Source organism: Nothobranchius furzeri, chromosome 6 (genome assembly GCF_043380555.1).
Source record: "Nothobranchius furzeri strain GRZ-AD chromosome 6, NfurGRZ-RIMD1, whole genome shotgun sequence".
NCBI classification, from domain to species: domain Eukaryota; kingdom Metazoa; phylum Chordata; class Actinopteri; order Cyprinodontiformes; family Nothobranchiidae; genus Nothobranchius; species Nothobranchius furzeri.
In genome coordinates, this window is record NC_091746.1 from 62,261,886 (window position 1) to 62,274,822 (window position 12,937).

Sequence of the window (12,937 nt, forward strand, 5' to 3'; positions counted from 1 at the left end):
AAATGAAAATCTAACCTATTGTGTGGAGAAAAAACAAACATGTAATAGGTTACCTGAAGACTAATCAGCCAGTGTTTACTGACAATTTACAGTGGACATCATCAACAGAACATCAAGATAATTCCAATCAATCGTCTCCACATTTACAAGCATAAACACGCTAAATCAAATTTAACACGCATATAAAAACACGACTTGTAACAACGCAAATTCAGTTTACAATCGGGCTAATTCGCTCATTCAGCAAGTGGCAGTATCCTTGTACACTGTGGAGTAAACTGCCATTTAACGGATCACAAGAAGAATAGAACATCTGCACATGCGCGGTACGGATCAGGTAGACCCGATCTGTACGGTACGACGTTTTCTTTTTTTTTTCTTTTTTATCTACATTGTATTGAAATGTTTCAATATTGCAAATATTTTAATAGATACTTATTATTTTTAACATCTTAACAGATACTCTCTGACCCCTAACTATCGTAAAAGGCTTCGAGCGGAAGTAGACGTCTTTCGCGCATGCGTGGTACCGATCGGGTTTCCGGTACCACGCATGCGTACTGACAGCTACAGTCCAGACCGACAAAGCCTTTATGACGTCATCGTCTACTCAACAGGTCAGAAGGCAACAGTCTATCACCGCGACAGGAACTAGCCACTAGCAGAGATGACCGCTGAAGCTATCAACCTGAATTATATGGATTTACAAGAGAGTTGCAAGGATCCACTGGACGAATTAAGGTCTGTAGAAACTGAAAAACAGATTATCTTCAATGATAAGCAGGATTTTTTAAAAGTTCTGAAAAAAATTAACGACTACAAGGATGAGCTTAAAATCATTTTCCAGAGAGAGAAAGATGATTTGGAAGACGAAAATCAACGTCTAGAAGAAAAGAAACGGAGGCTTGAGCAGGAAAGCAAAGATTTGGACACAGCTAAGACAGAAATTCAAAAAGAATGGAAGCAGATTGAAGAAGTTAAAACATCAAATCAGGAATTTCTAGAAGATTTGATTACGAAAAAATCTCAAACGGAAAAGCTTTGGAAATCGCTGCAAGACAGCAAAGCAAACGCGATTGAAGAAATAAACCAGATGAAAAGAGATCTGGAGAAAGAGAAATTCGATTTTGATGAATCAAAGAAATTATCAGAAAACAAACTTGAAGAACTGAGACAAGCTTTGCTGGCTGAGAGAGACGAGTTTGAACAGCAGAAGTCTAGCTCAGAGCTGGAGAATGAAAATGCTCGACAGATTCTGCAAGAAGAGAAAGAAAATCTACAACTTATTTGGCAAAATCTGGAGGAAGAGAAGGTGGATTTTAAAAATGAGCTTCAAATAGTAAAGCTAAAGTTAACTGAAAGTCAAAATCATTTACAGAAAGGCATTCAAGATGTAATTCTCCAGACAAAAGCCCTGCAGGAAGATCAGTTGAACTTTGAAAAAGCAACGGCTGAAACAGAAAAGGAGCATGAAGAAATATACAGCTTTCTCCAGGAAGGCTGCACATGGTTAGACTTGGAGAAACAAAGCCTGGAGCGGCAGAAACTCGAATTTGTGGAAGTTCAGAACAAATTGGATCGGAATAATAAGGAACTCCTGCAAAAAGAGAGAGAACGGATGAATCAGGAGCTGCGAGAGGAAAATATTCACTTTCTTGAACTGATAAAAGCAGAAAGACTTTGTCTAAAAAACGGTCAGAACAATTTGCAGGAGGGATTAGAAGATCTGATTCTCGACAGGAAAAATTTTCAGAAGGAAATGATTCACTTTGAAACACAGAAGACAGAATCTGAAAAGGAGATTGCAGAAATATACAGTCGTCTCCAAGAGGGGTTCGACATTTTACATGTCGAGAAGGAAAGTCTGATGCAACAGATGGCAGAATTTGAGCAAAAAGAGAAAGAATCAAATCAGCTTTATCTGGAAGTTTATCAGACTCTCCAGGATGAAAGGGAACATTTAGAGCTGATGAAACAGAGTCTGCAGGATGAAAAGATTCACTTTGTTGAACTGATGAAAACAGAAAGTCTTAGTTTACATGAGAAACAAACTGATCTGGAGAAGGGATTAGAAGATCTGATTCTTGATAGGAAGAGTCTGAGTGAAGATATGATTCACTTTCAGCAGAAAAAGGAAGATTCACCTCATGAAATGAATTCAGTCCTTCAGACTCTGAAAGACGAGAGAGAAAGCTTAGAGCTGATGAGGCAGGCTCTGGAACAGGAAACAGAGTTTGAAGAAGCAAATCAAAAAGAAACCTCCAACATAAATGATACAGAAACAGCTGCGGAGGACGAGGTAGAAAGTCCTTCTGCTCAGACTGAATTTCTGCAGGAACGAATGATGAGTTTTGAACTTCCCCAGACTAAATCTGAAGAGGAGATAAGTGAAATGTACAATTATCTCCAAAATGGGCTTATATATGTAGATGCTGGACTAGAAAGTCTGGAAAATCAGAGGAATACATTTGAGGAGATGGAGAAAGAGTCTCATCAGACTTTACGAGACATCCAGCGGGGTCTCCAGGAGGAGAGAGATAGTTTAGAAATGAAGAAACACAGCCTGGAGGAAGAAAAATTGGAGTTTGAAAATATGATTGCAACAGAAAAACTTAGTTTACATGAGAGACAAAAAGATCTGGAGAAGGGAGTAGAAGATCTGATTCTTGATAGGAAAATGTTTCAGAAGGAAATGATTCACTTTGAAACACAGAAGACAGAATCTGAAAAGGAGATTGCAGAAATATACAGTCGTCTCCAAGAGGGGTTCGACATTTTACACGTCGAGAAGGAAAGTCTGATGCAACAGATGGCAGAATTTGAGGAAAAAGAGAAAGAATCAAATCAGCTTTATCTGGAAGTTTATCAGACTCTCCAGGATGAAAGGGAACATTTAGAGCTGATGAAACAGAGTCTGCAGGATGAAAAGATTCACTTTGTTGAACTGATGAAAACAGAAAGTCTTAGTTTACATGAGAGACAAAAAGATCTGGAGAAGGGATTAGAAGATCTGATTCTTGATAGGAAGAGTCTGAGTGAAGATATGATTCACTTTCAGCAGAAAAAGGAAGATTCACCTCATGAAATGAATTCAGTCCTTCAGACTCTGAAAGACGAGAGAGAAAGCTTAGAGCTGATGAGGCAGGCTCTGGAACAGGAAACAGAGTTTGAAGAAGCAAATCAAAAAGAAACCTCCAACATAAATGATACAGAAACAGCTGCGGAGGACGAGGTAGAAAGTCCTTCTGCTCAGACTGAATTTCTGCAGGAACGAATGATGAGTTTTGAACTTCCCCAGACTAAATCTGAAGAGGAGATAAGTGAAATGTACAATTATCTCCAAAATGGGTTTATATATGTAGACGCTGGACTAGAAAGTCTGGAAAATCAGAGGAATACATTTGAGGAGATGGAGAAAGAGTCTCATCAGACTTTACGAGACATCCAGCGGGGTCTCCAGGAGGAGAGAGATAGTTTAGAAATGAAGAAACACAGCCTGGAGGAAGAAAAATTGGAGTTTGAAAATATGATTGCAACAGAAAAACTTAGTTTACATGAGAGACAAAAAGATCTGGAGAAGGGAGTAGAAGATCTGATTCTTGATAGGAAAATGTTTCAGAAGGAAATGATTCACTTTGAAACACAGAAGACAGAATCTGAAAAGGAGAATGCAGAAATATACAGTCGTCTCCAAGAGGGGTTCGACATTTTACACGTCGAGAAGGAAAGTCTGATGCAACAGATGGCAGAATTTGAGGAAAAAGAGAAAGAATCAAATCAGCTTTATCTGGAAGTTTATCAGACTCTCCAGGATGAAAGGGAACATTTAGAGCTGATGAAACAGAGTCTGCAAGATGAAAAGATTCACTTTGTTGAACTGATGAAAACAGAAAGTCTTAGTTTACATGAGAGACAAAAAGATCTGGAGAAGGGATTAGAAGATCTGATTCTTGATAGGAAAATGTTTCAGAAGGAAATGATTCACTTTGAAACACACAAGACAGAATCTGAAAAGGAGAATGCAGAAATATACAATCGTCTCCAAGAGGCATGTGAGGAAAAAGAGGAAGAATCAAATCAGCTTGATCTGGAAATGTAGAGCTGACGAGGCAGGCTCTGGAACAGGAAATAGAGTTTGAAGAAGCAAAGAAGAGTTTCAAGAATCTGAAGGACCAACAGCATTTAATGAGAGAAATGCGAGTAACTGAACCCAAACAATGTGACAAAGATGGTTTATTTGCGAGAAGGGACAGAAAATCTTTTATGACTCTTACTTTAGATTTTCCTTATAATTTAGACTTACTTATAATTTAGATTAATAGTCCAATCGTATACTCAGGGGTTAGGGTTAGAGCTCAACTATAACCATGTGTCATCATTTGAACTTCATGCACTTTAAGGGAAGCTAGGTTTCAATCTAGGGGCGCTTCAACGCCGCCCAAACTGGGCTAGAAACACGTGCTAATAATTTAGACCTTTACTTATAATCGGGTTTCTAATTACAGGGGAGATAAGGGGAGCCCGGCTGTCTTCTTCAGGACATTTCTAGTTTATTTATTTATTTACTTATTTATGGCAACGTAATTAGCACACAACATTGTAAAAATGCCTCTTTAATTGGCCTGCCAAATAATTAATGATTTGCTTTGATGACATCATCAAAAGGGGTGGGGCAAGGGGAATTCCAACAGAAAATGTGTGCCAGGTTCCTTTTTAACAGTTCTTCAGGGATTTTCTAGTTTAACCTAAAGTTAAGGCGGCGGAGCGGGGTGGGGGCTAGGGTTAGGGTTCAGAAGCTGACATCAACGAGCTGAGAAACAAAAATCTGACTTTTGTTGCATTGTTTAGTGTTTATGTCACGTCTTTATTACCGACCCTTTCATAGGAACACCGATCTAGGATGTAGATGGATATGTAGATGGGCTGCATGGTGACACAGTGGTTAGCACTGTTGCCTCGCAACACGAAGGTTGCAGGTTCGAAACTCAGCTGTGGCCTTTCTGCGTGGAGTTGCGTGTTCTCCCCATGCATGCGTGGGTTTTCTCCTGGTACTCCGGTTTCCCCCACAGATCACAACATGCCCTATAGGTTAAAAAAAATAAATAAATAAAATTGTAAGTCGCTTTGGGTAAAAGCGTCTGCTAAGCACATAAACATAAACATGAGCATTAAAACTAAAACCAAAATAAACAAAAAAAGAAAATTAAACATAAACAGGTTTGAAAACAAACAAAAAGATTTAAAAAAAACTAAAAAATAACTAAAATTAAAGAAAAAAAAATCCCTTCCGCAGAATCGCCACCTTATCGTGGTGGAAGGGTTTGAGGAGCTCCATGATCCTGTAAGCTGTGTTGTCAGGGCCATCAGCCCCTGTCTCCCATGGCAACATGGTCTCAGCTTAGAGCTCGGACTAAGAGCGGTTCAAACACCTCAAGGGCCACAACTGTGGGAGTGAAACGGATCTAAGGGAACCAAAGAGCATTATTTTAATGTTTCGAAATGGTAAATGTCTTGTATTTGTATAGGGCCTTCTAGGGTTCTCCAACCCCCCCCCAAGGCCATTCACCCATTCACACTGTAGTGTAAAGCCGGGCGTACACTGTGCGACTTTTTCACTCGTAGCACTCAGCTTCAGCTCAAACTGTACGACTTCCTCGCAGGGCAGATCTCACGAGTCATGTGCTCACACTGCACGACCCAGTTCTCGCATGCGACCTGACTGCTCACACTGTACGTGTGTTAGCAACACGTCGGCCCTAAAAATATGCTAAAAATAGCAGTTTTTACACAACACGTCAGACTTTTTTGTTTTGTTTTGCCTGTTGTCCTTCGGGAGTGCTGCAGGACACACAGGGATTTATGGGGGGTGGACGAGGAAAACGGAATAAAGAAACTAAATCTGTGTTTTGTGATCAGTTTAATTTGACATGAACACGACAAAAACGCTTTCTTGACAATCTTTGTGAGTAAAAAAACGTGTAGAAACAAAAACGAACAATGTGTGTTATTAGGGAAATAGCGAGCGGCGTTCATGCAGGATTGTGCATGCGCCGTGAGCGGTTCTGATACTTTTTGGGTCGCAGCTGCTCGCAGCGCCGCTTCAACAGTGCAATACCCTCACGAGGGACGAGCGAAATTTCAAACACGTCAGAAGTCCGTGCGACCTCACGACTGCTGATCGGCAGCTGGTCACGTGGTGTTAATCGCCTCTCGTAACCCCCTGTACACTACACGACCGCTCGGCGCAAAACTCGCCCCGATGTCGTGGATTCTCGCACGACTGGAAAATCGGATCAAAAAAGTGAAAAAGTCGCACAGTGTACGCCCGGCTTAAGAAAGCCATGTAATACCAAAGGTCATTACACTGCCCAGCCATCTTCATCAGTGGGCTAAAGGTAAACTGTGCTTTCCAAACTAGAACAAATGCTCTGTTTTTGACCTCGCCATCTGGGGAACCGTCATAACAAAGTTCCTCTCCTGCTCTTTATCTGTGCTGCAGGACTCCTGGAGAAGACGAGACTTTTTAACCTTAATAAAAGATTAATATTCTGTTTTATACAATGATTTTCCCACTTTACATATTAATTACAACCATAGACCAATGAATGTTTTATCTAAAGTAAGTTTAATAAGACTTGATTGCTTGACAGTAATAATGAATCAAAATAACTGTTTATTGTTAAAATGCATTGTTTCAGATCTTAAAGACACCAAACGAATCTACTCGATGAGTTTTTGAATGAATGAATGATCAATTTTTGAATGAATGATCAATTTATTCAGTCAGTCATCTTAAGATAATGTACAATAACATGTCATACAAATAGATACAAATACCATTTCTCACTGACATATGTTTTCATTTGTATATGGTGTCTATTTGGTATCTCATGACTGAATAGGTTTAGGCAGAAGCAATAGCTTATATAATTGCCTAACCTACTTACAAAACAATTTTTCAGTTTCCCGCAATGAACCAACAACCCAAATAAAAGTAAAACACAAATCCATCCATCAACATCAAATTAATACTCTTCAAAAATATTTTTACTGATACGTTTTTTAAGAACTGAAAGAGAAGTTGCTAATTTTAATTCTATTTTAGCCTGATTCCAAAATTTTACTCCCATTACAGAGATACATCTACTTTTCATGCCCTTTTTGGCTTTTTGTAGAACAAACATACATACACCTCTTAAACCATATTTACTTTCCCTCTTTGCAAAAAACATTAGTATATTTTTTGGCAGAGCCGTTAATTTTACTCTAAACATAAATTGCATTATTTTATAATAATATAGATCTTCTAATTTCATAATCTGTGATTTTAAAAACAACGGGTCAGTATGAGCATAATAATTGCTCTTGTTTATAACTCGAATAGTTTTCTTTTGTATAGTTTTTATTTCATGTATATATGTTTTAAAGGTTGAACCCCATATTTCTATACAATATGCCATGTATGGTTGTATTAGTGAACAGTATATTAGACGTAAGGCCTTATGGTTTAGTATGTCCTTCAGCTTATATAATAGACCCAAGGATTTGGCAATTTTTCATTTTATATAATTTAAATGATGCTTCCAGGATAAGTTAGAGTCAATCACAACACCAAGAAATTTTATTTCAGACACTCTTTCAATTTCAGTATCTGAAATTGTTAATTTAAAGTCTCCATTTTTTACCTTCTTATTTCCAAAAATCATAAATTTAGTCTTTTTTATATTCAGTGATAGTTTATTTACATCAAACCAAGATTTGAGGATATTTTACTCTTTTTCGGCCTTCTTTAAAAGTTTTATATCTTCACCTGAACAAACTAAATTTGTATCATCTGCAAACATTATAAATTTGAAAAAACAATTTTAAAACACTATCATGCCTATTGTAGCCAGAGTTTGGTTGGATTAACGGCAAATGTAAGTACAAGGCTGGCAGTAGAAAAAAGAGGGCAATGTTTCTCTCATCTACTGGTAACAGTTAGCTAGCAGCAATAACGGTTAACAACCATGCACTTTATGCATTGGTGACCAAACCTCTTTTTCCGTGACATTTTTGCTTTTTATGTGCTATTAGGGGCATCTGGGAAGATTTCATAGATTGATAAAATGTCTAGGTTTTCATCGTTTTTCAGAAGACTTCATCTTACAAATACATAAATGCGACAGCACAGCCCTGTGATATACTCCCGACCTGCTCAAGTGGATGGTTCTGAAAGGAGGTTGCGGTGACACTCCACCTGAGACTCCAAACCCTGCAGTGGGAACACCACCTGCCGATGGGGGAGATAATGGTGGCGCTGAGACTCTGGCCGTGGCCCAATACCTTGCGGTGGGAACACCACCTGCCAAAAGGGGGGCTGTTGAGATCACTGACCCTCCTCCACCGGTACTGCTGGCACTGGTGACCTCTGTCACTGATCCACCTACCACAGGGGGGGTTGCCTGCCACCCTGTACCACTACTGGCAGACCCTAGTCTCTCTGACTGCACCTGTGCGTCGAACAAGGGCCCTCCAGAGAGCTCACCTGCGCCGATCCCTTGCAAAGCCGCGCCTACACAAATGTACGATCCAAAACATTCTTTGTTTCAGTTTTCAGGACTGACAAAGTACCTTTTGTTAGTTGCGGGCAGCTAAACTCCCTCCGCAGCCTCTCCTAACGCGACCGTATGTACCTGAGTCCTCTTCGGGTACCACACTCCGAGAGCCCCCAGATCTACTGATAACATCTCATGACAATCATTTACCTTTGCGTAAGGTCAAAGGTCATTCTCATTCACTTGGAGCTGATAAGGATCTAAACAATCTTACAGACTCTCTTGCCACTCAAGGTGAAGCTGTTGGTACCCCGTGGTCCTTTGACCCCTTGTGGCACCCTGACGATGTGTCCTCTCGGTCAGACCCACCCGTTGTGTGTGTCGTGACTCGAGCTCAGGCCGCTAAGGCGTCCACCCCTCGACCATCTGATGGTTTCGTGTCTGTTAAACCAGTTTTTTCTGACAACGACCTTGTCAGCCTCCAGTCCCGGGACCCTGCTATCAGCAGGATGAGCCTGTACCTTTCTTATCCGACAGCTCATCTGCCTTCTGCTGTCGAGCTTGGCTCCGTTCCTGAGCTCCGTGCTCTCTTTCGGGTTCGTGTCACGCTGAGGATGGTTAAAGGTTTGCTAATGCACATCTCCAAGCCTCCGTCGTCACCTGTCCTTGTGGCACCACAGTCCCTAAGGGGGGCTATGTTAGTACAAGCCCATGATTCTCCTTCTTCTGGGCACAAAGGTGTCAAGGCCACGTTCAGTGCCCTTAGCCAGGTTGCTATTGGCCGGGGATGCATCAGGACATCTCAGACTACATCCAAAGCTGTTTGGTTTGCTGCCAATTTCAACCATCTAACCCCATCCACAGAGCTCCTCTTCAGAGCAGAGGGCCATCCACTCCGTGGTCGGACCTGCAATTCAATTGGGTGGGGCCCATGACCAAGTCCAGCAGAGGTAACAAATACTTCTTGACCGTGACGTGTGCATTCACCAAATGGGTTGAGTGTTTGCCGGCACCTAACGACACGGCTCAGACAACTGCTGTCCTCTTGATGAATCACATCTTCTCCCGGTTCGGTCTCCCCGAACGTGTTAACTCGGATAGGGGAACTCACTTCACCTCTGGGGTGATGGAACACCTTTGGAGGATGTTGGGTGTCAAGGTCAATTTCCACATTGGTTATCGGCCCCAGTCTTCCGGCCAGGTCGAACGCATGAACCGAACAGTTCTTGGCATGTTGAAGAAATATCTGTCCTCTAATCACAGAGACTGGGATGTGAAGCTTCCGTTGGTCCGTATGGCCATAAGGGCCACTCCTCATGAGTCTACAGGCATCTCCCCGTTTGAGATGATGACGGGTAGACAAATGACCCTGCCGCTTCACTTGCTGTATCAGTCATTTCAACCCAGTGCAGATACAGCTTACACCAACGAGCAGTATTTGCAAGACTTGGACCATCTGCCTGCAGCGTTTTCTTTTGCACAGACAAATCTGGAGAGATCAGCTGAAGGCAGGAAGGCCTGTTATGATCAGAAGACCTCACATTCTGAACTCATTCATCGTGGGTGATAAGGCCTGGTTCTATATTTTTGCTCCAAATACTGGTCAAACAAAAACAACCTCTGGTAAACTGGCTAAGTGCCGAAGTGGTCCGGTCCATACCGGATAACTGAAAAACTCTCTCCGATTGTGTATCAGATCAAGATCACCGAATGGAACAAAGATCCCATCTATAAGTGGGTCCACAGAAATCAGATCAAATTACACAAGGGTTCCGCCTATTTGGACGAAGCTGCAACCCATGGATCTGCTGACCAAAATCAAATCGACTCAAAAGGGGGGGGGGGGGGGTGACTTTTCCATCCACTCTCCCTCGGTTCCCTGTTTCAGGTCTCACAAGTTCTGTTGTGTGTATGTGTGTGCGTGGATAGAATTCATGTCTAAATGTAGCATACGAACTTGGATGACACTGCTGTGGTTCTGTTAGGTCATGACAGTTAAAAGTGAGTAAATCCACTAACTGTCATGTTTGATCCAAAAGCAATTTTTATTTTTCAACTTCTATTGATTTAGACAAATTTTTTTTTTGTACGCCGAAGGACTAATTTGGGTCCATTTATTAATTTTTATATACTTCATTTTATTTACTAATCTCTAATTTCTACTGTTTATATTCACATGTAGGTTTGAGTACTAACATCTCTGATTTACATTAATGTGATTTATCCTCTTTATATTTGCTGTATTACTGATTCTTTAAACAGATAATCACAGATATATTTCTGCATTATTTCATTACAGCTGATTTCCTTTTGTCATTTCTATTATGATCAATTTTATTTTGATTTTTACCAGTTATGGGCTACAGTTTATTTTGCCTTCTTTTTTGATAACATTTTGCTCCAAGCGTTGATTTTCCCTTACTTGTATTATAGGGTTATGTTGATTTAGTTCTTTTTGCAACAATTTTTCAGTACACGTAGTTTACTACATCCATTTCTATCACCTGAACTCCGTTCACATAATTTGCTTCACATAGCACATACAGGGTTCACATAATTGCTTCACATAAAACATGTAGGCACATGTAGTGCTAGGTTTATTTTTGTTTGTTGTTTCGCATCAGACGCCATCCATGTGCGTCTACATTGAAATGCCCTGTGTCTGCTCTTCTTCTCCTCTGGGTTCGCCTGTGGTCGTCGCTTCCTGGGCGGGTCTCTCTACACCATCGCCTGATGTAGCTGCCTGCTGACTGAGGGTTCGGTTCGTGTGGGTCTGGACGTCCTGTGGTTCCTGCCGTACTTACGGGAGCTCTGCGGTTCGCCTGGGCCTGGACCGGCCTCTGGTCATCTGTTTACATTCCTGAGGATCCTGATAAGTGGATTACTTTTGTTTCTCAGAAGTGGATTTTTTGTTGTTGTTGTTGTTTAAAGTAGTAGGAATGCCCCCCTCAGAGTCTTACTCCACCCACATTTCATATTTGAAAAATGCAGCCCAAAGAGGCGTTTCCTGTAAGACAGAGAAGGCGGAGCTACGACCGTGATTGACATACTGAAATTTGAAGCCAGATGGCGACGGAGAGCGACACTAGCTCAGAGCAGTCATTCGAGGTGGAGGACTTTTCCCCACCTTCATCCCCAGAGGATAGGGAGGAGGGCTTTTTGGGGGAAGCAAGCGGTCCTGAACCGTATCTTTTTGAGCCACTAGCTCGTGAGTTGTCAGAGGCCCCTGGAGCCGAGCCAACAGGTGTATCAAGGCATCGAATGGGTCCAGTCTCTGAGTGGTAAGTAGCTTTTTGCCACAGCTAAAGCTGTATTTAGCTTAGCTAAAAGTAATATTGTATGACTGCCTCAACAGGTGCACCTGCGGCCACTGCACATCATTGTCAGCCAGAGAAAATGTGTGCTGCAGAGAAACACCCAAGGTATGAAAATAAAAGTACCCCACCATGAGAAAAGCATTCTGTAATGTAAACATTTGTTACACAATCACTAACATCATACTAATATTGAACTCTTATAGCCCTGATATCAGTTGTTCTTTGTCGTAGGTAATGCTCAGGTGTCAGCAGGTGGGTGTAACCTCCTGCATAACTAAGCATCCTGGTTTTGAGGCTGTTGTTCTGAATCCCTACGTGTTGCAGGCAGTTTATGGCACCTTTCTGCAACTCTATGGGGAGATGCAGGAGACTATGCTCAACAGGTAAGACAACTGTCAAATGACTTTTTTTATGAATACTTTATAACTCATACCACCTTTTTCTCAGCTGTTACAGACATCTGGCGTACCGGAATGTGGTCAGGTGGTGTTGGGGTTACCTGGGACAGCACGTTCGTGTTGTGATCCCGTCATGCGCTGTCTCCAGAATAAGGCAGGAGTTCCCAGAAGACGGTGCATACAAAGGATTCCTCCCTCCTCTGAACTAATTTTTTTTTTGGATTAAATAAATGTCATAATATAAATTTCCTGTATTGATTCCTGTCCATAAAAAGCTGCATAAATCACTAAACGGTAAATGCACTTCTTTACACTTTGACATTATTTATATATACACATATAGCCACACACTTTTCAAATGAGCTCTTACAACAGTAAGGTTCTAATTCGGGGTTAATTAATGCTGCTGTAACAAGTGAGTTTACACCCTGTGTGATTAATGAAGCCTATTCTAGAGCAGGTTCAATAAGGTAAAAATGAATGATAATTTAATAAATGTGATATGTATTTATACACATCAAAATATCAATATAATTGTATTTAAAATGACACAATTGCACTGCAAAGATAACATTTATTATAGCTACTACTAAGACAATGTTAGATTACAATCTGATCATAACTTTCATGATTTTTGACTAAACTAAACCACAAGCAGAGATTCTGGAGCCATGTGAGGAGAGGT

General features: G+C 41.0%; 2 protein-coding genes across 4 annotated transcripts; both read left to right on the plus strand.

Moving 5' to 3' along the window:
- Nucleotides 1-606: 606 nt before the first annotated feature.
- On the plus strand, nucleotides 607-12,497 carry LOC129164437 (P2X purinoceptor 7). 3 transcript variants are annotated; one of them, XM_054744513.2, is made up of 6 exons: nucleotides 607-741; nucleotides 11,277-11,818; nucleotides 11,893-11,959; nucleotides 12,086-12,106; nucleotides 12,179-12,237; nucleotides 12,302-12,497. In XM_054744513.2, the coding sequence occupies exons 2-6, from the start codon at nucleotides 11,604-11,606 to the stop codon at nucleotides 12,459-12,461; spliced, it is 522 nt and encodes a 173-aa protein (XP_054600488.2). In that variant the 5' UTR covers nucleotides 607-741; nucleotides 11,277-11,603; the 3' UTR covers nucleotides 12,462-12,497. The 3 variants fall into 3 exon arrangements, with proteins under 3 accessions (XP_054600488.2, XP_054600487.2, XP_054600489.2); XM_054744512.2 differs by having other exon boundaries at nucleotides 12,086-12,237; XM_054744514.2 differs by lacking the exon at nucleotides 12,086-12,106.
- LOC139070346 (interaptin-like) lies at nucleotides 668-5,231 on the plus strand. Its single transcript, XM_070552418.1, has one exon. The coding sequence runs from the start codon at nucleotides 668-670 to the stop codon at nucleotides 4,097-4,099; it is 3,432 nt and encodes a 1,143-aa protein (XP_070408519.1). The 3' UTR covers nucleotides 4,100-5,231.
- Nucleotides 12,498-12,937: the final 440 nt, after the last annotated feature.

Bases quoted from the DNA above. Each gene is read 5' to 3' on its own strand.
- LOC139070346 (XM_070552418.1), top strand. From the start codon at position 668: ATGACCGCTGAAGCTATCAACCTGAATTATATGGATTTACAAGAGAGT.
- LOC129164437 (XM_054744512.2), top strand. From the start codon at position 11,604: ATGGCGACGGAGAGCGACACTAGCTCAGAGCAGTCATTCGAGGTGGAG. The intron at 11,960-12,085 runs GTATGAAAATAA...TCTTTGTCGTAG, and splicing joins GCTGCAGAGAAACACCCAAG to GTAATGCTCAGGTGTCAGCA. The intron at 12,238-12,301 runs GTAAGACAACTG...CCTTTTTCTCAG, and splicing joins CAGGAGACTATGCTCAACAG to CTGTTACAGACATCTGGCGT.